This window comes from Oncorhynchus nerka, linkage group LG7 (assembly GCF_034236695.1).
Source record: "Oncorhynchus nerka isolate Pitt River linkage group LG7, Oner_Uvic_2.0, whole genome shotgun sequence".
Classification (NCBI taxonomy): Eukaryota; Metazoa; Chordata; class Actinopteri; order Salmoniformes; family Salmonidae; genus Oncorhynchus; species Oncorhynchus nerka.
This window is the reverse complement of record NC_088402.1, coordinates 23,895,259-23,923,133: the sequence shown is the minus strand read 5'-3', so window position 1 is coordinate 23,923,133 and position 27,875 is coordinate 23,895,259. Positions and strand designations below refer to the sequence as shown.

The 27,875-nt window shown below is 43.5% G+C and overlaps 1 protein-coding gene across 1 annotated transcript in view; it reads right to left on the bottom strand.

Moving 5' to 3' along the window:
• LOC115131340 (solute carrier family 45 member 4) overlaps positions 1–27,875 on the bottom strand; it is a 75,990-nt gene that overhangs the window by 28,757 nt on the left and 19,358 nt on the right. The window contains exon 3 of the mRNA XM_029662975.2: positions 16,067–16,894. Coding sequence (XP_029518835.2) covers positions 16,067–16,358 — 292 coding nt within the window. The 5' untranslated portion in view covers positions 16,359–16,894. The remainder of the gene's footprint in view (positions 1–16,066; positions 16,895–27,875) is intronic.

The window sequence follows — 27,875 nt, the reverse complement described above, 5'->3', positions numbered from 1 at the left end:
GAGATGTTAGCTCCGCAGTACCGCAGTGCGTGCAGAAAACAAACACACACGCCGTCGGTTCCCTTTCTCAGGACACACGTAGAACAGTAGTGCCGTCAAGGTCATTTGCTCTGTGCCAGCTAAGATGCAGTACGGTGTGTTAGCAGTGTGTGCGCCTAGGAGAGAGGGGGCAGTCCTCAGCTCTGATTGTTGGATTCTGAGCTGACTTCTAATATAACAGGATATTTTTTTTTACGCGGCATCCACCCGGCTAATTTTCCACCTCCTGAAGGGGACAATTAAAACTGCATGAATCTCACACACACCCACCTGCTAGTCGGCAGTGTTACATAACACTGCAGTAGTCATTAACCAGCCACCTAGTCCTGGGACAGTGCAGGATTCTACCTCCAACCACACAGCACAAAGACATGGGTGACTTTAACACAAAGTCAGCTTATTAACATAGTTAAAAATAAAATCTGAAGATTTAAATAAAAATGATAAATTTCCTATAGTAGTGTTGTTTATTTTTTTTTACAACAACGCCAACACAACAACCCTGCACAGAGCCATGATCGTCGAGACACTACACCTCATTACCCATTGTCTATTAAATCCCATTCAGACAATTTAGGATCCCAACGGGCTGAACCCAACGAGCTGTTCTCAACGGGCTCCTGGAACGAAATGGGTCACAGTGTGGGGGTTTCCTGCTTTTGTAGACACAGATGGTTCAAGGTTTGGAGAGAGATGACGATGGCTATACTGAAATAATACAAACCCAAAATGAATAGGTCTCTCTCTAGCCAAAGGGTCTGGGTTCACCCGGCACCAATTGTTTTGGGGAAACTGAAGAAAAGCCTCACAGACCATGAAACAATGCTAAACGCACTGGGGGATAAGCAGAGGGAGAAAAAAGGTTGATTGTAAAGAGCATGGTAATGTTTATGATATTAAAAACAAAAGAGGCCAACATGGACCATGTACCACATAACGGTTCCCATTCCTTGTTTCATTTCTACTTGGTCTGTTATAGTTCCTCTATTTAACTTCTAGGAACAAGACGTAAGTATAGAGTGAAGCTCACATTAACAACGCACATGCCCCACTCACCTGTGGCTGTGTCTTTTCAGCCATCTGTTTCCTGTGTTTGAAGGGTGAAAAATCCACGTCACTTAAATCTCGCTGGATTAATAGCTGTAATTTTACTCCTGCAACTCCTCCAGACTCTTGCTTGTGCCTGTCGTTTCTTGACATTAACGTTACGACTGTCAAACACACCCTGGTAATGGCTGAAATGGGCTCAATGGAATACATTGTCTTTCTGTTGCATCATCTAGACACTTACATCACAAGAAAGAGAAGAAAGATAACTTTATTTTGATGGGTGTTCATTTTTTGTGGACATTAAAAAAAGTTCTAATTTAATACAGTTGAAATGTTTACAAATTAGATGCTCTGATATGAAAGCAACTTTCAAAAATGAACACTCAGATTATAGTGATATTATGTCGGATCTCACAAGCAATGTAAAGCCTGTTGATTTTTAATCTGAGAGTATCCTGCTATTGGCACACTTGTTGAATTATGCAACAGAACGTGACAACAGTAATGAATTAATGAGGCAGTCTAGACAGAGCAGGTGAGTACAGGTAGACCTAGACCATCATGTTATAGGTATGCTCGTCATCGGCAAAGACTAAGTAGTTTTTTTTAGGATAAACAGAAACTGAATAGAGTTAAGTACAGGCAAAATCCTAGAGGAAAACCTGGTTCAGTCTGCTTTCCAACAGACACTGGGAGACAAATTCCCCTTTCAGCAGGTCAATAACCTAAAACACAAGGTCAAATTTACACTGGAGTTGCTTACCAAGACGACATTGAAATGTTCCTGAGTGGCCTAGACAGAACAGGTGAGTACAGGTAGACCTAGACAGAGTGAGTACAGGTAGACCTAGACAGAACAGGCGAGTACAGGTATACCTAGACAGAGCAGGCAAGTACAGGTGGACCTAGACAGAGCAGGTGAGTACAGGTGGACCTAGACAGAGCAGGTGAGTACAGGTGGACCTAGACAGAGCAGGTGAGTACAGGTGGACCTAGACAGAGCAGGTGAGTACAGGTAGACCTAGACAGAGCAGGTGAGTACAGGTAGACCTAGACAGAGCAGGTGAGTACAGGTAGGCCTAGACAGAGCAGGTGAGTACAGGTGGACCTAGACAGAGCAGGTGAGTACAGGTATACCTAGACAGAGCAGGTGAGTACAGGTAGACCTAGACAGAGCAGGTGAGTACAGGTAGACCTAGACAGAACAGGCGAGTACAGGTAGACCTAGACAGAGCAGGTGAGTACAGGTAGACCTAGACAGAGCAGGTGAGTACAGGTAGACCTAGACAGAGCAGGTGAGTACAGGTAGACCTAGACAGAGCAGGTGAGTACAGGTGGACCTAGACAGAGCAGGTGAGTACAGGTAGACCTAGACAGAGTGAGTACAGGTGGACCTAGACAGAGCAGGTGAGTACAGGTAGACCTAGACAGAGCAGGTGAGTACAGGTAGACCTAGACAGAGCAGGTGAGTACAGGTAGGCCTAGACAGAGCAGGTGAGTACAGGTGGACCTAGACAGAGCAGGTGAGTACAGGTAGACCTAGACAGAGCAGGTGAGTACAGGTAGACCTAGACAGAGCAGGTGAGTACAGGTAGACCTAGACAGAACAGGTAAGTACTGGTAGACCTAGACAGAACAGGTGAGTACAGGTAGACCTAGACAGAACAGGTGAGTACAGGTAGACCTAGACAGAGCAGGTGAGTACAGGTAGACCTAGACAGAGCAGGTGAGTACAGGTAGGCCTAGACAGAGCAGGTGAGTACAGGTAGACCTAGACAGAGCAAGTTTTTCGTGGTTGCAGCCCTGTTCCAACCACTCATGTTAATTTATTCATATATGCAAACTAACCCAGTGTATTTATGCAAATATTACACTTACAATTCTTTATTTTAACACAAACTATTAAAACTGTATCTGTTACCATTAGAAAGTGTATGAGTGCATTCTAAGATTTTTTTCATTATTATTTGTAAACTTTGACGATACATTTAATACCTGAATTCCCACCAACATCCCTGAACCCGTAAAATGTTGTGCACAATAATTAAATCAATATCTGATGGATTTAAAAAAGATAAAAAGTTTGGAGTATCTTTATCCATTGTACAGGTAGACTATTGCATTCATTAGAAATGTTTTTAAAACCATTTAACAATTTTAATGACTGTTGCTACTCACATTGCCAATCATTAAAGCTATTATGAAAGACAGTGTGTGTGTGTGTCTCAGCGCCATCTAATGTGTGAGATGTGACGTACCCAAGACACAGTGATTGATGGCTGGGGGCTGGCAGCAGGCTGTGTTGAGCTGCATTGGAGCAGTCTCTCAAAGCCTCTATTAGTTAGCGCACACACACACATGTTAAATAAAGGAGAACCACCCAGCTTAATATGAACTAAAGCAAGTGACAGAACTGATCTGAAGGTGATGAGATGAGTCTAGCGCACACCCTCCCTCACTTTACCTGAGCTGCACAGAGAGAGAACACCAGTTAGAGAAATGACACAATCTCTCCTTGCTGTCTAACTGGGAGAGGGAAAGGCAAGCAGACAAAAGGCCCACTATAGATACCATTACGTCATTTCATTTATCCACAGAGTACCCTAATGGAAAAGGACCTTAACCTTCTAGACACTGCATGTATTGACAGAGGGGGGGCAGAGAGCTGGCAGTAATGGATGCCCTGAGGGGGCTGTATGTGGTGTGTGTGTGTGTGTGTGTGTAGCATAGCAGTATAGATTCCTGAGATGTATTGCCATTACATGCAGTTTCTTTGGTCTGTGGCTACCATGACTTTGCTGAGATTGTACATAAGGTATGTATGTATTGTTCAGCGAGATAATCTAAAAACATATTGGCCATCTAGGCTATACTACACTCACTGGTACAATGTCCAACCAGTGTTGTGGAAGCTACTCTGAAATCATAGTTTACCAAACACTTCACACTAGAAGAAGTTATGTTTCTTGTCATATCAAAAATGTGAAATGTCATAGACTACACATTGCAAGATCACTCTGGGGTCAGGCGTTACTAGAAGCAAAAGCACAAGCATTCCGCTACACTCGCATTAACATCTGCTAACCATGTGTATGTGACCAATACAATTAGATTAAAATGTGTGATTTAGCATTTTAATAAAGACAAGGCTCATCTGATCCTGAAAAAGAAAGGAAATTATTGTCTATTTCACCCATATTTTAAAAATATTTTTTCTAAAAAAGTAGTAAAGGGGGAGACCTAGTCAGTTGTCCAACTGAATGTATTCAACTGAAATGTGTCTCCGTATCTAACCCAACCCCTCTGAATCAGAGAGGTGCGGGGGGCTGCCTTAATCGACATCCACGTCTTCGGTGCCCGGGGAACAGTGGGTTAACTGCCTTGCTCAGGGGCAGAAAGACAGATTTGTACCTTGTCAGCTCGGGGATTCAATCCAGCAACCCTTCGGTTACTGGCCCAATGCTCTAACCACTAGGCTACCTGCCATAGAGTGTAGTTCCAGTAGTTAGATACACCACCACATGGCAAAAACGTAATTACCTAGTGGAAACACTACCTAGATTTGAATTGAGTTCAACTATGACCAAGCTACTGCAAAATGTAGTTGAATTACTAGTTGCACTACACGTAGTTCACTACTCCCCAACACTGTGTCCAACTAATTATTTTTCCTAGAATTCAATGTCCAACTAACTATGTCCTACGAACCTAATTCCAGTGGTGGAAAAAGTACCCAATTGTCATACTTGAGTAAAAGTGAAGATACCTTCATAGAAAATTACTCAAGTAAAAGTCACCCAGTAAAATACTACTTGAGTAAAAGTCTAAAAGTATTTGGTGTTAAATATACTTAAGTATCAAAAGTAAATGTAATTGCTAAAATATACTTAAGAATCAAAAGATGAATCATTTCAAATTCCTTATATTAAACAAACCTGACGGCACCATTTTCTTGTTTTTTTATTTACGGATAGCCAGGGGCAAACGCCAACACTCAAATACCATTACAAATTAAGCATGTGTGTTCAGTGAGTCTGCCAGATCAGAGGTAGTAGGGATGACCAGAGAATGTAACGAAGTACTTTGGGTGTCAGGGAAAATGTATGGAGTACAAAGTACATACTTTTCATTGGGAATGTAGTGAAGCAAAAGTAGTAAAAAATATAAATAGTAAAGTAGAGTACAGATACCCAAAAAACTACTTAAGTAAAAATACTTTAAAAGTACTTTACACCACTGCCTAATACTTTCCCAGAATACGATCTGCATGGTATGCAGGAATGTTGGATGGGGATTGTGGAAAGAAAACTGGTGGAAACTATATTGACATAGAACCACAACAACATAGCCTTGCAATTCCACAAATTCCAGCCTCATTAGAAACAGCACCTGTCCCCCCACCTCCCCTCCCATCATCAGCTGAGAGTTTGGGGTTTGTCAGTAACCTCACCCCCAAAAATTCTTCTGCAGAGAAAAACAGGGGAGGGGGTGAAAAAAAAAAAATGTGCCAGCTCACACATTCCCACCATACCTAGCAAACCTCCCAGTCTCCATCTCTTTGTTGTGATTCTTCTTATTCAGCATAGGGAGGTAAACACAGATGGAAACATAGAAGCCTCCTTGCTGCCATTGCAAATAGTTGGCATTTCTGGACAACATGCCATAGGGCAGGGATACCAGAGATTAGCCAATGGCGTGGTGTTATAACCGATCATACGATATGCCTACTGTTCATTCAAGGGGCAGACAAAAAACCTGTGAGGTACTCATTTCACACTGGATGTGGAAAAGAGCACAGACACACAAATGTGCTGTTTTTTGTTGTTGTTGGGGTATATCAAATATTCTGCCTCAATTGAAGTATACACTAGGTGACTTTTTGCATACTATGCTGCATGATGGTTGTATTAATAAATCACAAGTTCTGCTGCAGCTATTACGCAATAATAAAAACCTATAAATAGGCACGTTTGACTGTCCACAGAGTTCATGCTGGCAATCTAAAATGCCTGCTGTTTTATGGACTGCTCACACACTCACATCGACACCATTCCATGGCACTGCACTGCGGAGGGAGAGTTCAGACGTAAACAGAGCAATTTTCTAGTGCTGGGTTCCATAGAGAGGTGCATGGACATATAGCAGATATTGAAGCACCCATTATAAATAGCTAGTCTGGATGCCTCTTAGGCAACAAACACCTGTCCAACAACGTAACAACACGACAGATGGCCCACCACTCGTTATGACATAGTACAAACTGTGAGACAGAGAACACTGATGAATTAAAACACATTCTATCAGATAACAGAGATCCTGAATAATTCATTGATTTGGACTGTATACTTCATATTAGGTCTAGACAAAAAACATTGGACCGTTTTTCCGGATACGTTTGAAACACTCCATGTGCTGAAAATGTACGTTTGAATGATTGAAATGTAAACATACAACAGTCTTAACCCGAGGCACAAGGCAAAATTGGTTGTAATGACATCATCTCAACCCGACTTTGCCTGCAGGAAAAACTGGGATTGGAAAAGGAAGAAAGTTGTATTGGATTTCGTCTGGACAACCCAGGATGCATCCCAAATGTCATCCTATTCCCTGTAGTGCACAATATTTTATTTGTTTTGCTCTTGTCAAATGTATTGCACTATAAAGGGAATAGAGTGACATTTAGGACACAGTCCTCGTCACCTGTTTTGAACTAAGAGACGTTAACACTGAAAGCTGCAATTTGTGCCTCACCACCTGGATTCGGTCTTATGTAGCAACATTTGAAATTGTGTTTTTTACATTGGCTAAAAATAGAGACTCAGAGCTACAAAATGGTATATCATACAGTACATTTGAGGAACAATGGGAAAGTAATTATTCTTTGAAAGTTGATCAACTTGTAAACTCACTTTCGATAAAATGTTCTTTGAATGTTTTGGTATCTAGTGAAGAGCTCTTCTTTGTCTACACCCATTCAGCATCGTTCACACCCTCTTAAACTTTAGCCCCACCCATCTCGTTTCACTCTCTGAGCAATGATTTGTTTACCTATAGATAACAAGAAAACAGCCTAACCTGCTCTGCTGCAACAATTTCATTACGCTCTTTTGCAGACGTTTACTGACACCGGCCATATTCAATGGGTGCTGTACACACGTCACGTTAGCTAACGAGCCAGCCAGCTAACGTTAGCTAGTCAAACAACAATGAACAGTGCCACAGCACTGGGAGCTAACCAACCAGGTTCAATGTTATCTAGCTAACATTAGGCTCTAACTAGGAAAGCAAACGGCTCTGGGATACGAATAACAACATCAGCGAGGGAGCCAGGCAGCTAACGTTAGCTAGCTAGCTAACAGTACAATTTAGCTTGAAATTAAACCACTGTCAAAATTTGAAACTTGTAATATCTGAAAATGTAGCTAGTCAACGCTAAACTATCATCATGCATCATGAACGCGTCTCCCTGTCAGGAATGCCATACCACGGTTGCCCTTTGACGATATAATCCGGAGACAGGTGTTTTCTCCATCTCTTTAGCTATCATACTCTAATTCCACTGATCCTCCAGAAAGTGGAGAGCAACCATTTTGCAGCTCCACTACACAATACATATTTTTTAAAGCCACACTCGACAGGATAACCAACACAGACTGACCAGCTCAAATAGACAGACACCTTCTATACAGCAGACCTGAACTCATCTCTCGGCATGTCCAGCCCAGTCATTATCTCAGCCAATCATGGCTAGTGGGAAGGTTGCTGACATTTTCCTGTGGCTTAACCAACAAGGTTCGTAACTTAACATTTTTTTATTCGTACTTACAGATGGCATACAAGTTTGCCATTAAGGCACATGAAAGTTCACATGTTCGAGAAGGCATTTCTGCCAAAAATCGCATTTTGATCAACATTTTTTTTAACCTTCAAATGGCTCTCCTGTGAAGTCATGACTTGCGACATACATATGTGACCCGATTCAGGAAACTAGGCGTAACTTTTTAGGCAACCCAACCAAATTCACATAGAAATGTGTGTTATACTGTAGATCTGTCATTCTCATTGAAGGCACATCTAAGTGGTAGGTAGATCTGTTCTATGTGCACAATTTCTAAGATTCCAGTTCTTAAGTTTCGTTTTGTGACTTTTACTTCCGTTTTTGTACACCAGTTTCAAAGAGCTGAAAACACAATATTTTTGCTTATGGATAATATATATGTCACAGTGGTTTAGATGGTACAATGATTATCTACACTATACTTGCTTGTTTTGTCACAAACTGAAATTAGGAAATTAATATTTTAGCAACCAGGAAATTGCAGAGTCATTTTGGCATAGTGCATCTTTAAGTCACATAATCTTGATCCATCTAAACTAACACTCAGCATCCCAACATCCCAACATACTGTCAAGCAAGCCTGGCTTCATGCAGATTAGAGCACAAATCCACAACCTTAAGCCATTCTTTTATATAACAGAACAAGATTAAATTGAGGACGGATGTCATGTATACTGGTATTATTAATACACATTGAGTGGACAAAACATTAGGAACACTTTTCTAATATTGAGTTGCACCCCATATAATCCTCAGAACAGCCTCTATTTGTCAGGGCATGGACTCTACAAGGAGTCAAAAGCCTTCCACAGGGATGATGGGCTCCATATTGACTCCAATGATTCTCATAGTTGTGTCAAGTTGGCTGGATGTCTTTTGGGTGGTGGACATTTCTTAATACACAAGGGAAACTGTTGAGCATGAAAACCCCAGCAGCGTTGCAGTTTATGACACAAACCAGTGTGCCTGAGACCTACTACCATACCCTGTTCAAAGGCACTTAAATATTTTGTCTTGCCCATTCACCCTCTGAATGGCACACAGACAATCAATGTCTCAATTGTCAAGACTTAAAAATCCTTTTTTAACCTGTCTCCCCCCTTTCATCTACACTGATTGTAGTGGATTTAACAAGTGACGTCAATAAGGAATCAGAGCTTCACCTGGTCAGTCTATGTCATGGAAACAGCAGTGTTCTTAATGTTTGGTACACTTGGTGTATGTATGTATGTATGTAGATTATAAAGAAGATTACATTTATAGACTAATGTTAATACTTCTATTTCCAAACATTGTCTGGTGCTGGTACATGTTATTAGCTCAAGGGCTTATTTAGGTAGACTAAACTAGCTATATTCTCATGTACTGTGTAGTTCTCATATATTGTCTGGTTCAGTTGTGAGCTAGGCTTATTCATATAAACGAATGTCACATTGTGGTCATTAACCTTCTGTGAAGAAAATAACAATGAATGTGGTAAAAAAAATAAAAATAAAGCTAGTGAAAAGCCCTGAAACAGGGTTATTATTCTCCTGTGAATGTCCTGTTCCCACGTTTAGGAGCCATGAGTAGGTTCCTGTTGGGAAAAGCCGCAGCTCTGTTGAGTTGCCAGCCAAACATTCACAGGAGACTCAGATCACAAACACTTATCAACGGTATTACCAACATTACGAAGCAGTGGAACTGCCATTTTCCTTTAGAATTCTGTACCTTTTAGAAGCTAAAAAAACTCAATTCCCAACAATGTTAGAGTATTATTCCAACGTCTTCGTCTGAAGAGGAGTAAGGATCGGACCAAGATGCAGCGTGCTAAGTTTCCATAATGATTTATTACGAAAACAACTGAACACTCGAACAAAACAAAAATAACGTGCATCAACGAAACAGTTCCGTGTGGTGACAAACACTGACTCGGAAAACAAACACCCACAAACCAACAGTGAAACCCAGGCTACCTAAGTATGATTCTCAATCAGAGACAACTAATGACACCTGCCTCTGATTGAGAACCATACTAGGCCGAAACAGAAACCAAACATAGAAAAACAAACATAGACTGCCCACCCCAACTCACGCCCTGACCACACTAAATAAAGACAAAACAAAGGAAATAAAGGTCAGAACGTGACACATCTTTGCTGAGGTAGTTCCCTGTGTTAAGAGGCTACAAAGGGTGGGGGACTGTGGGAAAGGGGCACACACAAACACAACCACACACCTTTGCGTACTGAGGGAATCAACAGCCTGGGCCTACATTTAAAAAATGTTGATTTGTTCCATAAACCTTGCGTGTGTCCTACCCTCCCTCTCCCCTTCTTCCTAACTCTTGTTATCACTATTCCCCCCTCTCTTCTTTCCCCCTCCCTCTCTCCCTTGCATTCCTCCTTCCCTTACTCTGAGTGCTATAATGTCTCTGAAATGGCATGAAGGTCCTGACAGGGAAAGTCCCCTGATGAAAAATGCAGGCCTACTGTACATCTTACTGTATAAAGTATTGTTAAAAACAAGTCTAGGTTGGAACTGTTGCTGTTAAAATACATCTGTGCATAATTAATTAGTTTATTTTGACCTGGAATAAACTGATTGATCAAATCACACAGGTTGAATTGTTCAACAAGCATGTCTATTCTGGACTCTGTTTTTAACACTGTAACACTGAGGTCATACTCAGCATTGCAACTGTTTCTGTACTTGTTTTTTAAGTATGTCAGAGTTGAGAACCCTGACTTGCATAGATATGTGGTGCCAAACTGGACCAGAACATCTACTGCTTTCTCAGTCAGTCAGGAGACCACTTCCTGCTGTAGATGAACAACCCAGAACTGTGTGAGTGTGTTTGCCTCAAAAAGCATCTCGCTTCAATCAGTTTATTCTAGTTGAGAATAAACAATGATTACTTGTATTTTAACAGCAACAGTTCCAATCTAGATTTGTTTTCAACAATAATTTATACAGTAAGATGCACAGTAGGTCTGATAATTTTTAATCTTCATCTGTATTTACTGTTACACTATCAGTAGCTAGCTAGCTTTGGCTAACGTTGGCTATTAGCTGTGTACAAGGCCAGGGGATTGTTTGAAAGAGAAACTCACATCTACTACTATGAGAGATAGTACTCCCTTATTTCTGCTTGTTAAAAATGACTACAATGCCTTGCTAGCTGACTTTTCCACTGTCGAAACACTGTTTCCTGAAGCATTCTGCCCTGTTCTGAAAGAACTCCCTGGGTTTACCGTCATGCTGGGGATTTTTGGTCAGGACCTGTCGTTATATTAATTTGTTCGTTTTGAGAGACTCATTACTAAGCACTTCCCCGCACAAAACACATTGTGGGCGCTCCTTGTTATTTCTCAAAGTTTGTATGAAACCAAGTCAGAGAAACTCATCGCTGTATTTGCGTTTCATGACGATTGAGCTCAGTCAGAACTGTGGCTAGCTTGAGTCCATTTGATGACCGTGGGGAGTGATGGCGAGTGGGAATGACAAGTCAGTGGCTGACAGCGCATCATCTGCTGCTGAACGACAGCGCCGCATCGTGTGGGTCGCGGAATGATCTTCAAGAAAACTGACGGGGGAAAAAAGATCCGGTAAACTGCGAAGCACACTGCCAAACAGCTGTGTGAAACTGCTGCTGCGAAGAGAGCGCACTGAACAGTGAGAGCAGTTGCACTTAGCCAAATCTATTACGGTAATCAATTAAATAATGATACATTTACTCTGACACGTTGCGACCCACCATTAACAGGTCTGCGACCCATACTTCAACAGGTCTGCGACCCATACTTCAACAGGTCTGCGACCCATACTTCAACAGGTCTGCGACCCATACTTCAACAGGTCTGCGACCCATACTTCAACAGGTCTGCGACCCATACTTCAACAGGTCTGCGACCCATACTTTAAGGCTGATGTAGAACCATCAGTGGAAAAAAAGGTGCTAAGGCGAGACCTCAATCAAACAGTGACATTATTAGAATGCTGAACAGCAATCAAAACTACCAGAGACTAAGGAGTTGAGGTGTCTTAAATTGTATCAGTTCAATTGAATCTGACTCTCACCATCCTACAGTGATGTTTGTTGACATATGAATAAGTGTATTTGAACCGTCATAGTGGAACATCCCATTTCCCTTCACTACAGTGGGTTGTGTCAACATCACCTATGAGACCTGCCTGTTGATGGCTGAACAGCCGAGGTGCAGTTACACAGGAGTTACATCAGGAGGCCATCCTGACCTCCACATCAACAACAATACAACTCCTCTGTGTTTCTCAGAACAATGTGAGGAAACTGATGGTCAGAATGCAGGGGACAGGGTAGTCGGGCACCTAGGTTATTCCCTGGGGGGGCCCCATCTAGTTGGACAAGTGCCTATGTCTGCATATTGCTATGGAGAAGAGTAACTGAGTCTGCATCTTAAACGGCACCCATAGGGGTCTGATCAAAAGTAGTGTACTATATTAGGCACTATATAGGGAATAGGGTGCCATTTGAGATGCACCTGATAATGTACAATGGTATTTATTGAATTTAAACAAGGGTAGGATATTGGGTTGTCATGTGGTCAACCAAACAAACAAAAAAACATAAATCAGTGTGATGTTGTCTGACTGCATATTCTACAAGAGAGAATGAAGGGACATTTTAACAAATCGTAATGACGGATGACAAGGCATCGTCTCACCCTATGATGAACACTACCAGACATTACTCAAGTCAAACACTAATTCACTTAGACAGGGGTGTTTCCCTGGACTGGACTCAGCTCCAGTACCATGGCCGACTTACGTAACCCAGAATAATATGGCACTTCTCCACACCATCATTGAAACGCAGTATGTCTGAGTGAGGATGTCTGGTAAAAAGGTAGTGCCTTATATAGGAAATAGGGTGCCATTTGAGACGTAGCGTGAGAGCGGCTGCCAGGGAACACATACGGCTCCAGGATTGCTGAAGATGTTACTTTGTTAGAGTTGTAAACAAGGTTAGCGCCCAGTCAGAGCTTTGGCCAGAGAATGCTGAGCCCTCTCTCTCTCCCTCTTTCCACCTCACCCTTTATATCTCTCTTCATCTCTTCCTTCACACCCCTCCCGTGAGGTAGGTAGGGCGTCTTTCTGAGGCTACGGACAGGAAGGATTGTGGTGTTGCAGAGAGCTGTAATCCCCAAGCAGACGTAACAGCGAGCTTAGAGGAGAGGACAGAACAGCCAGCTAGTTACACCTTCAAAACACTGGCATCAATGGCATCAACACTGACGTCAGCCATGATGGAATACAGCTCGGCCTACTGTAAGAGGGGGCTCAGAGGGGTCCTCTGCCTTCTCCCCACTTACCTGATGTTCTAACACTTGATAATAGCACGGTATGATTTCCTTTAAATTGATTGAATTAAGTAGAATGCACAATACTTAAACACCACAACAACTAACACACCAACATGGTTAGGTCCCAAGAAGTAGGCTTGTTTCGTCAACTGAGTGGCATCAATCACACGGTTAGGTCCCAAGAAGTAGGCTTGTTTCGTCAACTGAGTGGCATCAATCACACGGTTAGGTCCCAAGAAGTAGGCTTGTTTCGTCAACTGAGTGGCATCAATCACACGGTTAGGTCCCAAGAAGTAGGCTTGTTTCGTCAACTGAGTGGCATCAATCACACGGTTAGGTCCCAAGAAGTAGGCTTGTTTCGTCAACTGAGTGGCATCAATCACACGGTTAGGTCCCAAGAAGTAGGCTTGTTTCGTCAACTGAGTGGCATCAATCACACGGTTAGGTCCCAAGAAGTAGGCTTGTTTCGTCAACTGAGTGGCATCAATCACACGGTTAGGTCCCAAGAAGTAGGCTTGTTTCGTCAACTGAGTGGCATCAATCACACGGTTAGGTCCCAAGAAGTAGGCTTGTTTCGTCAACTGAGTGGCATCAATCACACGGTTAGGTCCCAAGAAGTAGGCTTGTTTCGTCAACTGAGTGGCATCAATCACACGGTTAGGTCCCAAGAAGTAGGCTTGTTTCGTCAACTGAGTGGCATCAATCACACGGTTAGGTCCCAAGAAGTAGGCTTGTTTCGTCAACTGAGTGGCATCAATCACAGATGATTTATTCGATCTGTATAGACTCAATGGCATTAATAATAGAGAATGGAAGCTAGAGGAATGGAAACAGCCCCTCCCCCTCACTAGATCAGAAAAAGTATTTATCATTTGGAGATCTCGTTTATCTACAGCTGTAGCTCACTGTCATTAGTCAAGAACATCGCTGGTGTATCACTGCATCCCCCCGCGTGGTTATTCTAATCCTCTGCTAAATCACACATCCATTGTCTATACACTGCTGCCCAAACAGATGCCCCTTGGCCAGTCAAACAGTATGATTTACTGTTTACAGCACTGATAGCATCTAATCTGAAAGTCTAGTCAGCTGTAATAGGACCTCAGCTAGGGCTGTTGCAGTGACCATATTACCGCCACACCAGCAGTCATGAGTCATGGCCGCAGTAAAATGCCACGTGACCGGTGAGTCACTGTAATGTCCTTTTATGCACTCTGGACATGCTTTGGTAGTACCTAACTGCTAACGACCATCAGGTCCTGATGGCCTGGTACTCAGGTGTCTATTGTCCCTCTAACCACTGACAGCAATGCAAATACAATCAAAAATCACATCAAAACAGTATAGTGCTTTTTTTCTTTTAACACCTCACTCTGGTGATCAATTTGAAGACAGCAGGTTGTTAAACAATGGTCGTTGTGGATGTTATTTCAAAGCCTAACAATGAAACAGACAGAGGATTCTAAGGGGATGATTAATTCAAAACACCCATACTCATATTAGAGCTAATGAATACGTATAGACTTATGAGCCCAAACCCCAAAATACCCTGAATTAAAATGTATTGTGCCGTTACACAATACATAGACCGAAATAAGTGTTCTTATATGTATTTCTCAGCAGCTCATATTAAGCACAGCTCCGCTGTAAAACCGAAGTATCCTACCAGGCATCGTTGACAAACGGACCGGCGGGAAAGCGCGCAGCCTCCATTCGCTATTCGAGTGAAAACAGATGTTCTTTTCCCCCTGCCCATGTGATAATAGGCCATTCTAAATCGAAACAAATTTGACATATTACTAAAGACAAGATAAAATTGAGAATACTACGATGGCTAAAAATATGACGGCTTGATGAGAGAACAGCTGTGCAGCCTGAGGCAAGGAACAGAGTGCGAGCTTTGCAACTTTCTCAAATCATTACAGCCTGTAGTCGCATCATGCAGCCCATATATGTTTTGATTTCTAAGACATTCTAAGGTTTGTATCATTCACAACTAATGTTGCCAAATAACTCAATCTAGCATATAGGACATGTTTCAAATGAACACTTATGCTCAATATAACCACTTCATATTTGTTCCCGTTCCTCAATGGGAAAACTATCCTTTCTATTTTATTCAGCTAAGTACAATTATATTCTTGTTACTATAAAATCATATAATGTAAAATAATGTCATGGGATTTAGAAGCATATTCTGTCTGCTAAAATGAAAAAGCCTACAGCCTATGGCATGGAGCCTAGCCAGATAACACACAGTAGGCCAACTCATATTCTGTTCTTCTGAAATACATTTTCTTCATATCATAATGTTTCTTTAGACCTGACTAAAATAAATAATGGATGTATTGTGATGGTTTATATTCAATTGATTTATTAGACTTTTTAAAATGTAGATGTTCCAAAGGGGAGCATCAGATGCTAAATGTGTTTATGTTAATTAACGGTCAATTACTGCAAGACCGGCAGACTTTTGCATGACAATAACCAGCTGACAAAATGTCATGTTCGCCACAGCCCTAACCTCAGCCTTCTCTGTCCTAGGCAGGCCTGTTATTAGGGCTGTGGATGTGACAGGACACAGGAAGGGAGCAGGAATGATGACGACATGCCTTGTTATCCAGTGTTTACGATGGTTGGGATGTGCTGTCTTTACAGCTTCAACAACATGTGTACAGTATGGGAATTCACCTACCTGTCACGCGGGTCGTCCCTATAATTCATGATTCTGTGTGTGTGTGTGTCTGTGTGCATGTTTTTCCATGTGTTTACAATGTTCATGCTTCTGCACAGTGCCGTCTCATATCTCTCTCACCTATTTGCAGCAGTACAGGCGTAACCAAGGCCGTTTCCATGGCGTAGCAGAACTCTCGTCCGAACATGACGGCTCCGTGCATCACCCACTGCTGCAGGGGGATCCGGTCTATAGACCCCTCGCTCACCGACTCCTCCTGGCATGACTCCAGCACCACACCTCCTCCTCCTCTATCCCCTGTGGCAGCAGAGTCTGTGGTGGTTTTCTTAGCAGTAGGGACCACCATCACCCCCTGCACTTGCATAGCATCCGCCTCAGAGTTCTGGGGAGCCATTTTCTTCTTCTTCGGCATGCACACAGCCAAACGCACAGCACTTCAGGCTCCAGAGAAAAACTATATATATATATATATTTATTTAAATGTAAAAAATAATCTGTATGCTCACACTGGTGGCTTGGTGGCGCCTGGTGTGAGAGCTGGTCCTCAAAGTATAGCTCCCTCTGCCGTCGATGTCCTCAAACGAGGTAATCAGGTAGGAAGTAGAATCTCTCAAAGCGTACGATACATTCCTCGTGTTTTCCAGAGAGGGGTTGTTTTCAGGGAGGGCCTGTGCAGGCAGCCTAGAACAGCACCCCACAGGCAGGTTTATTTGGTGTAAAGAAGGACGTGTGAAAATGAGATATGGCTTTTCCTCCCTTTTTGTGTTTTTGTTGCTTCACAGTCTACTGGAATCAGTAAAAATCCATATCAATTGCCATTCAGTTAATACCAGTTTCATGATGTGTGTGGAGGAGGTGCAGAAGAGGGAGGGCAGGCGGCGGGGCGGAGGGCAGGAGGCGACACAGGTGAGAGCTCCTCGGTAAATCCCCATCGAGTGGCTGATCATTCTGCAGTACCCAGGGAAGTCAGGGCCATCCAGCAAGAGAGAGAGAGAATGAGAGAGAGAGAATGAGAGAGAGAGAGAGCGAGAGAGAGAGAGAGAGAGAGAGAAAGATACAGAGAGAGATGGGGACAGAGAGACAGTTATTAAAATGGCGTCCGGCAGAGTGTGTGGACAGTAATACTTTTAAAACTTCCAGTAAGGCAGTGGAAAACTGAACCACACTAGCCTAATACAGAAGAATATGGGTCAGCTTGGGCTGATTGTGGAAAAGGTGCAAACAGATTCTCAATATTTTTACAACTCTGAGGTGAATAAAAGATTTGAAAATGGACCATGTATAGGCCAATCTGGCTCTTAGGAATGCTTCAACCCCAGGCCAGAGACGTGTGCATACAGGGTCAATTAGGCCTATGTAAAGGGAGAGGGCCCACGTTTCACTCACACACCTCCCGGAGGCATTCCATTCCTCTCCTTTATCCTCTAAGTCAAGGCATGAATTAAGCACCTGAGGGGCCATTACTGCACAGTTGGGTAGGGCTTGCAAGTTTAGCATTTCACTGTACTTGTGCATGTGACAAATAAAACAGAACTTGAAAAAAACAACCCCTCGTGTGTGTATGTGTGTCCACATGTGCTCTTCTGCTATGAACAAACAGCTAGGCATTAGCATGACTCAGAGGATTGGGGCTGGGACCCCTCCAGAGATTAAGACGGGGAAACAGCAGGCTACAGAGGCAGGACTACAACACCCTGTAAAGACTGGACACGTGAAACTTTATAATACCACACAAACAATAGGCCTACTATTACAGGTAAAGCTCTTTCTGTGAGACTCTTAGAAGTAATTGACAGACAGAAAACAGACCACATGGGTTTGGGTGGGAGGGGGCTGATGAGAGCCGATATTGAGATTCCTGAGGCAAAAGAGAAAGAAAGAACTCTGATTAACTTTCAATTAACGCGATGCTGTATGGTAATGAGAGATGTGTTAGTCTTTTTTATGTGTTATTCTTTATCTTTCCTTTTTTCTGCTGAATGATGAGAAGGAATCCCTTCAAAATGCAATTATCAACATTAGTCCGTCTCACTCAGCTCACTGAACTAGCCAGGAGCTAGACCTAATCGATCCAGTAAGGCACTGACTCTGACACCAACATTCCCATGCTCCTCAAACAAGCTCCCCCAGACGACAAATCAATCAGCTAATTTATCACATTGTCATCCATTCCCCAGAACCATTCAGAACATTGATTACACGCTTCAGGACATTTGTACTGTTATAGGTTTACAGCTGCCTTGGGGGTTACAGTACCACTGCTATACAAGTGAGCCTTGCTATTCAACCCTACAGTGATTCCCTCGGCCTCCTCATGCTACCCTGGCTGTTTTCCTCGTCTCCTTATACCCTCTCTGGCATCCTCTACTGCAGTGATTTTCAAACTCCATTCCTCCAGTACCCCCAACAATACATATTTTTGTTGTGGCCCCAGACAAACTCACCTCATTCTACTTGTCAACTAATCATCAAGCTCTTGACAAATTGAATCAGGTGTTTTTGTCCAGGGCTACAACATAAATGTGTGCTGTTGGGGATACTGGAGGACAGGAGTTGGTCTGTTGGGGGTACTGGAGGACAGGAGTTGGTCTGTTGGGGGTACTGGAGGACAGGAGTTGGTCTGTTGGGGGTACTGGAGGACAGGAGTTGGTCTGTTGGGGATACTGGAGTTGGTCTGTTGGGGGTACTGGAGGACTGGAGATGGTCTGTTGGGGATACTGGAGTTGGTCTGTTGGGGGTACTGGAGGACTGGTGTTGGTCTGTTGGGGATACTGGAGTTGGTCTGTTGGGGGTAATGGAGGACTGGAGTTGGTCTGTTGGGGGTACTGGAGTTGGTCTGTTGGGGGTACTGGAGGACTGGAGTTGGTCTGTTGGGGATACTGGAGTTGGTCTGTTGGGGATACTGGAGGACAGGAGTTGATCTGTTGGGGATACTGGAGTTGGTCTGTTGGGGGTACTGGAGGAGGTCTGTTGGGGGTACTGGAGGACTGGAGTTGGTCTGTTGGGGGTATTGGAGGACTGGAGTTGGTCTGTTGGGGGTACTGGAGGACAGGAGCTGGTCTGTTGGGGGTACTGGAGGACTGGAGTTGGTCTGTTGGGGGTACTGGAGGAGGTCTGTTGGGGGTACTGGAGGACAGGAGCTGGTCTGTTGGGGGTACTGGAGGACAGGAGCTGGTCTGTTGGGGGTACTGGAGGACTGGAGTTGGTCTGTTGGGGGTACTGGAGGAGGTCTGTTGGGGGTACTGGAGGACAGGAGTTGGTCTGTTGGGGATACTGGAGGACAGGAGTTGGTCTGTTGTGGGTAATGGAGGACAGGAGTTGGTCTGTTGGGGTTACTGGAGGACAGGAGTTGATCTGTTGGGGATACTGGAGTTGGTCTTTTGGGGGTACTGGAGGACTGGTGTTGGTCTTTTGGGGGTAATGGAGGACTGGTGTTGGTCTTTTGGGGGTACTGGAGGACAGGAGTTGGTCGGTTGAGGGTACTGGAGGACAGGAGATGGTCTGTTGAGGGTACTGGAGTTGGTCTGTTGGGGGTAATGGAGGACTGGAGATGGTCTGTTGGGGATACTGGAGGACTGGAGTTGGTCTGTTGGGGGTACTGGAGGACAGGAATTGGTCTGTTGTGGGTACTGGAGGACAGGAGTTGGTCTGTTGAGGGTACTGGAGTTGGTATGTTGGGGGTAATGGAGGACTGGAGATGGTCTGTTGGGGATACTGGAGGACAGGAATTGGTCTGTTGGGGGTACTGGAGGACAGGAGTTGGTCTGTTGGGGGTAATGGAGGACAGGAGTTGGTCTTTTGGGGGTACTGGAGGACTGGAGTTGGTCTGTTGGGGGTACTGGAGGACTGGAGTCGAGAAACACTGGTCTACTGCAGGCCAGGCTATCCATCCTTACTCTATGGGGCCCATTTCCTCATGAGAGATCAGTGGCTCTCTCTACCTGATGAAAGATGCACAAGAGACCAGGTGTGCATCCCAAATGGTACCCTAATCTCTATATAGGACCAATCGGCCCAGGTCAAGTGTTTAATTTGGGACGCATTCTAGGAGATGGACTGTTCTGTGTGAGAGAATCAGTGGCTTGCAGTGATTGAGCAAAGGTCTCTGATACAACATAGTCATGTAGGCCTAAGTAATGCAGGCAAAACACTGGGTCTTCTGTGACCGGTTACTGAACCCTTACACCACTTATCCCTTTGTAAGTTTTAAATCAATAATCACCATTTTAACACTACACTAGCTAAGCATCCAGAAGATGCATAAACAATGTTTTGACCGTACGTGACAGTTACAAGGGGGCAGAATAGGAGCTTCGGAACCAGTCAATCAAGACCTGTTAGCACTTGGAGGGCCATGGGGGTTCACTGCACGCTGACTGGGGATCTGAATGTGCCGGAGAGGCTCTCTCTGGGTTAGGCCTAGCGCTCACACTGCCTGTCAGTCAGTAGTTTTGAGAGAGAGAGACAGGAGAGGAGAGAGGACATGCTGACGAGAGGCTGAGAGGCGTGACTACAGGAGGGGTCATGGTTTCATAAGGACACGTCTATAGGCTACATATGAATGATTGAGTCTTGGAACTGCTCGTTTAATGCATGCGCCATCTGAGAATCCACTAGTCAATTCCCACACTAACATTAAACAGTCTCTCTCTCTGGTGCTTTTCATTTATATACAGAGGAGACCTGAGAAGGAGCCCGGTGAGAGATTGTAGTGCATTATAGGCTTTCATCTTATGAGTCTTTGGAGGAGTTTCCTCACTTGATGCAATAAGAAAACACAAGCTGGGAGGAAGAGAGTTTGTTAGAAGGGTATTTAGCTATGCGCAATTGGTGTTGCCTTTATTCTCTGAATGATGTCTGCTATGTGAGTGGTCTGCTATGTGAGTGGTCTGCTTTGTGAGTGGTCTGCTTTGTGAGTGGTCTGCTTTGTGAGTGGTCTGCTTTGTGAGTGGTCTGCTTTGTGAGTGGTCTGCTTTGTGAGTGGTCTGCTTTGTGAGTGGTCTGCTATGTGAGTGGTCTGCTATGTGAGTGGTCTGCTTTGTGAGTGGTCTGCTATGTGAGTGGTCTGCTATGTGAGTGGTCTGCTTTGTGAGTGGTCTGCTATGTGAGTGGTCTGCTATGTGAGTGGTCTGCTATGTGAGTGGTCTGCTTCGTGAGTGGTCTGCTATGTGAGTGGTCTGCTATGTGAGTGGTCTGCTATGTGAGTGGTCTGCTATGTGAGTGGTCTGCTATGTGAGTGGTCTGCTATGTGAGTGGTCTGCTTTGTGAGTGGTCTGCTATGTGAGTGGTCTGCTATGTGAGTGGTCTGCTATGTGAGTGGTCTGCTTTGTGAGTGGTCTGCTATGTGAGTGGTCTGCTATGTGAGTGGTCTGCTATGTGAGTGGTCTGCTTTGTGAGTGGTCTGCTATGTGAGTGGTCTGCTATGTGAGTGGGTTAACCACTAACAGTACTTCAGCGCAGATGTATAACCCATATGAAAAGGAACTTATACCGTATCCATTTAGCTAACCTAGTCACATGAAAAGGTAAGGCAATCCAATAGTTTCCCACTAACATTCCAACCACTGTAGCATTTCCACTAGTGCCTATGCTGCAATGGCAAAGAAGAACAGCAGATGTGAGAAATAGGCTTTTAGTCCTTTTCAATACAGCTGTTGCCAGGCAGAATAACAACCTAGTCTCTTCTCGGCTTAACAGTATATGTATGAGAGAAAAAGGCCTCAGCATAAACATTCTGCTGGACAGAGCAGGACAGAGGGGATCAGTCGGTGTGTTATCAGTGAGGGTAAAAAGACCCTGTTACTACCTGCCCTCCCAGCCTGCCTGCTGTGTGCCTGCTGCCTGACACAGGACGGTTACATAACAAAGTCCCATCGTACTACACCCTCCACCCTGCCTGCATCCACACCAGGAGGGGAGCTGGGGAAGGAGAGGCTAGGGGACTGTCTGTCTGTGTGGTTGGGGGAGGTGGTTGAGATGAGGGGGGGGGGTTAGTTCAGTTTAACAGTTTCGTTTCTTTGCTGCACTAAGCAGGATCAGGGCTGTTACTCCCCCCTCCTTGTGTCCTGTCCAATCGGCAGTGAGCAGAAGTGTGTTGTGAATTTGACCCGTGTGGTCAGGGGAGGGCTGGTTTCAGTGAACCACACAGGCAGGGTACGGCTCTCCGATTAATCATTCAGGGTAGGAATGAGTCTCTCTCTCTCTCTCTCTCTCTCTCTCTCTCTAAAGCACGGTCGACGGGGCTGTAGTGGAGCAGGTTGAGAGCTTCAAGTTCCTTAGTGTCCACATCAACAACAAACTAACATGGTCCAAACACACCAACACAGCCGTGAAGAGGGCACAACAAAACCTATTCCCCTTCAGGAGACTGAAAAGATTTGGCATGGGTCCTCAGATTCTCAAAAGGTTTTACAGCTGCACCATCGAGAGCATCCTGACTGGTTGCATCACTGCCTCATATGGCAACTGCTCGGCCTCTGACCACAAGGCACTACAGAGGATAGTGCGTACGGCCTAGGGCATCACTGGGGCCAAGCTTCCTGCCACCCAGGACCTATATAGTAGGCGGTGTCAGAGGAAGGCCCTAAAAATTGTCAAAGACTCTAGCCACCTCATAGACTGTTCTCTCTGCTACCACATGGCAAGCGGTACCAGAGCGCCAAGTCTAGGTCCAAGAGGCTTCTAAACAGCTTCTACCACCAAGCCATAAGAATCTTGAACATCTAATCAAATGGCTACCCAGACTATTTGCATTGCCCCCTCCCCCTTTATACTTCTGCTACTCTGTTCTAATCTATGCATAGTCACTTTAATAACCCTAACTACATGTACATATTACCTCAATTACTTCGACTAACCAGTGCCCCCCCCCCCCCCCACCACTTTGACTCTACTGGTACCCCTGTATATAGCCCTACTATTGTTATTTTACTGTTGCTCTTTAATTATTTGTTACTTTTATTTGTTATTCTTATACATTTTTTTGTTGGTTAAGGGCTTGTTCACGGTAAGGTCTACCTACACCTGTTGTATTCGGCGCATGTGACAAATATAATATACAAATATAAATTTTATTTGGAATGGTAAAAAAACTCTTAGAATAAAAATACACTCTTAGCACCTTTTAATTATATCTAGAACCTAAAAAAGGGTTAACCCTAAAAGGGAGAACCCTTTGAAGAACCTTTTCCACAGAGGGTTCTACATGGACACAAAAAGGGTTCTCCTATGGGGACAGTCAAAGAACCCTTTTGAAGCCTTTTTTTCTAAGAGTGTATCAGATGAGTGTCAATAGAAACATTTAGCATTAGCCCACAACCGCCCCGCTCTGTGGTAACCTGACCACCGAATGCCTCTGCTCCTTACCAAATTACATATTTATCTACCCAGGTGACACTCGCAAAGAAAATAGACCATTATTTTTGTATACTCACGTGAGAGTCTGTCAAAAAGGGATTGAGAGAACAAGTGAGTGAGGGTATGAGAAAATGAGTGGTATAAAGGGAAGGAAAGAGATATGTAGATGCCTGTAAAGTTCAAGGTTGGGAACAAATGATGATGTTGCAGTCTGTCGCTTCCTGTGACTAGCTTTAGCCCTCCACACATGCTCAACGTATAGGGCAGCTAGGGGGACCATTTTGATGGTTGTTTATTTACAGTACATGGTTGAAATTGGATTACCTATGCATCTCCACTCATCCCAAACATGGATAGAAAATCAATGCTTTTCCAATGAGATAATCAGTACTGTATAATCCGTACCGTTCTGAAAAGAGATTCATTGTCTGTACATCAATATCAATTATGATACTCAAAAAAATCTATTCATTATGACTCAATGTGACTATGCTTCCAATCAAATCAATGTTCACAGTTGTGAAAGGTCAGAGTCCTCAAGGTCAAAACTGAAGCGTTTGGTTGTGTAAGACAAAAAGCTAATGAGAAATCTTTTGGTTATATAGCGTAGGTCTAGTGACATCAAAGGGCCAAGACAAAACTACATTGTGACTAGGGCTTTTACAGTGACCATATTAATGAATCTGCCAGTTGAGGACTTGTGAGGCATCTGTTTCTCAAACTAGACACTCTAATGTACTTGTCCTCTTGCTCAGTTGTGCACCACTACTCTTTCTATTCTGGTCAGGGCCAGTTTGCACTGTTCTGTGAAGGGAGTAGCAAACAGCGTTGTACGAGATCTTCAGTTTCTGTCAGGTTGGGCGCTACTGGTAAGAAGTCAGGTGCAGGAGAGCGGAGAGTTGTGATCAGGCGCACACTTCAATTGGCAGAAGTAACAACAGACGGACGCAACTGCATCAAAAACCTCCAGCCAAATGGCAAAAGTGCAAAGCGCGACAACAGTCACAATAATGCATAAGTTAGACAATTAAACCCACTCAGGTTCAACACGGTACCCAGGGAAAAACCAGCCTGGCGCGTAACACGAAACATGTAACAAAACAATTCCACACAAAGACATGTGGGAAACAGAGGGAATATATATGTAGTGTGATTAGGGAATGTAAACCAGGTGTGCGGGAAAACAAGACAAAATAAATGGAACAATGACAAGTGGTGCGGCCATGGCTAGAAGACCGGTGACGTCGACCGACGAACGCCGCCCGAACAAGGAGAGGAGCCGACTTCGGAGGAGGTGGTGACAGTTTCTTGGCAATTTCTCGAATGGAATGGCCTTCATTTCTCAGAACAAGAATAGACTGACGAGTTTCAGAAGAAAGGTCTTCTGACCATTTTGAGCCTGTAATCGAACCCACAAATGCTGATGCTCCAGATACTAAACTAGTCTAAAGAAGGCTATTATTGCTTCTTTAATCAGGAAAACAGTTTTCAGCTGTGCTAACATAATTGCAAAAGGGTTTTCTAATGATCAATTAGCCTTTTAAAATTATAAACTTGGATTAGCTAACACACCATGTCATTGGAACACAGGAGTGATGGTTGTTGATAGTGGGCCTCTGTACGACCATTGTGACGACCCTCCCACTCTGTCTGCCGTATTCTCTCTTTTTGCTCTTGTTTCCTTATTAGGATGCTGGTGGGCGGAGTTGGGAGGGTCGTCAGCTACATGGGAAACACCTGGGCCCGGGTTTGTCCCAGGATAAATAGACCTCTTCCAGATTCATTGGGGAGACTCTCTCCATGCAGACACCTTCATAGATTTTGTTGTTGTATTTTTTGTGGCCTTTTGGTTGTTTGCTTTGGCACCTTTCAACACCCCGCATTATCACATTTATGCATGCAAAACACTCATTTACACACACCATTGTTAATTGCATTTAGGTTACCTTAGTTAATAAATATATTTTGTTATTCCTTATCTCCACGTTGTCTCCCTTCTGTTACGGGCTTCGAGACGGTTCGTGACACTATGTAGATATTCCATAAAAAGATATGCCGTTTCCAGCTACAATAGTCATTTACAACATTAACAAAGTCTACACTGTATTTCTGATCAATTTGATGTTATTTTAATGGCCACAAAAAAAAATGCTTTTCTTTCAAAAACAAAGACATTTCTAAGTGACCCCCAACTTTTGAACGGTAGTGTAGATGTTCCAAAAGGTCTGCATTAGTGGCGTGTGGAAGCCAGGAGATGCTAAATGTGCTTATGTTAATTTAAAAAAAAAATGTTACCCTTTATTTTACTAGGCAAGTCAGTTAAGAACAAATTCTTATTTTCAATGACGGCCTAGGAACAGTGGGTTAACTGCCTGTTCAGGGGCAGAACGACAGAGTTCTAATATTATAACCATATAACCGTCTATGTTACCCAACTCAAAACAACAAGTCTAAGGATAAACTGTACAAAACAGAAGTTGTAACATGTTCTCTCAGGAAGGGAAATAAGATCAGTGTGATGATAATGTCTTTAGAACAGACACTATATACAGTTGAAGTCAGAAGTTTACATAGTCTTGTACATTTAAACTCAGTTTTTTTTTATTATAGTAAAAATCCCTGTGTTAGGTCAGCTAGGATCCCCACTTTATTTTAAGGATGTGAAATGTCAGAATAATAGTAGAGAGAATGATTTATTTCAGCTTTAATTTCTTTCATCACATTCTCAGTGGGTCAGAAGTTTACATACACTCAATTAGCATTTGGTGGCATTACCTTGAAATTGTTTAACTTTGGTCAAACATTTCGTGTAGCCTTCCTCAAGCTTCCCACAATAAGTTGGGTGAATTTTGTTCCATTCCTCCTGACAGAGCTGGTGTAACTGAGTCAGGTTTGTAGGCCTCCTTGCTCGCAAACACGTTTTCAGTTCTGCCCACAAATTTTCTATAGGAATGAGGTCAGGGCTTTGTGATGGCTACTCCAATACCTTGACTTTGTTGCCCTTAAGCCATTTTGCCACAACTTTGGAAGTATGCTTGGGGTCATTGTCCATTTGGAAGACCCATTTGCGACCAAGCTTTAACTTCCTGACTGATGTCTTGAGATGTTGCTTCAATATATCCACATCATTTTCCCTACTCGTGATGCCATCTATTTTGTGAAGTGCACCAGTCCCTCCTGCAGCAAAGCACCCCCACAACATGAAGCTGTGCTTCACAACATGAAGCACCCCCGTGCTTCACAGTTGGGATGGTGTTCTTCGTCTTGCAAGCCTCCCCCTTTTCCCTCCAAACATAACAATGTTCATTATGGCCAAAATGTTATCTTTTTGTTTCATCAGTCCAGAGGACATTTCTCCAAAAAGTATGATCTTTGTCCCCATGTGCAGTTGCAAACCGTAGCCTGGCTTTTTTATGGCGGTTTTGGAGCAGTGGCTTCTTCCTTGCTGAGTGGCATTTCAGGTTATGTCGATATAGAACTCATTTAACTGTGGATATAGATACTTTTGTAGCTGTTTCTTCCAGCATCTTCACAAGGTCATTTGCTGTTGTTCTGGGATTGATTTGCATTTTTCGCACCAAAGTACGTTCATCTCTAGGAAACAGAACGCGTCTCCTTCCTGAGCGTTATTACGGCTGCGGGGTCCCATGGTGTTTATACTTGCGTACTATTGTTTGTACAGATGAACGTGGTACCTTCAGGCATTTGGAAATTGCTCCCAAGGATGAACCAGACTTCTGGAGGTCTACAATTTCTTTTCTGAGGTCTTGGGTGATTTCTTTTGATTTTCACATTACGTCAAGCAGAGTTTGAAGGTAGGCCTTGAAATACATCCACAGGTACACCTCCAATTGACTCAAATGATGTAAATTAGCCTATCAGAAGCTTCTAAAGCCATCACACCATTTTCTGGAATTTTCCAAGCTGTTTAAAAGGCACATTCAACTTAGTGTATGTAAACTTCTGACCCACTGGAATTGTGATACAGTGAATTATAAGTGAAATAATCTGTTTGTAAACAATTGTTGGAAAAATGACTTGTGTCATGCACAAAGTAGATGTCCTAACGACTTACCAAAACTATAGTTTATTAACAAGAAATTTGTGGAGTGGTTGAAAAATGAGTTTTAATGATCCCAACCTAAGTGTATGTAAACTTCCAACTTCCAACTGTTGGCCTACCTGACCTAACCTCAACTCCACCCTCTCTGGATGTTGTATGTGAGTATGTAGGCTATATGTCATTGTGTGTATATGTGAATACACTGTGTACTGCTTGGCTAACCGAAATAGAGGCCCAGATATGGATTACATTGGTGGTGTTGGGAGGCCAGCTGACTGAGTGAGGGCGACAGGCTATCAGGTTTAAATTTGTGCCAACCATGCAGGCACATAAACAACCGCTACTGACAACACCCTGGGAGAGCTGGGCTGTGTGCACGGTGACGCCTTAAGCCAGTGGTCACCAACCTTTTCTGAGCCGAGATCACTTTTTTTCTTTAAAAGATATTACAAAATTGTTTTTTTTTTAAACACATTAATCTCAATACATTATCACTGCATATTGGGTATT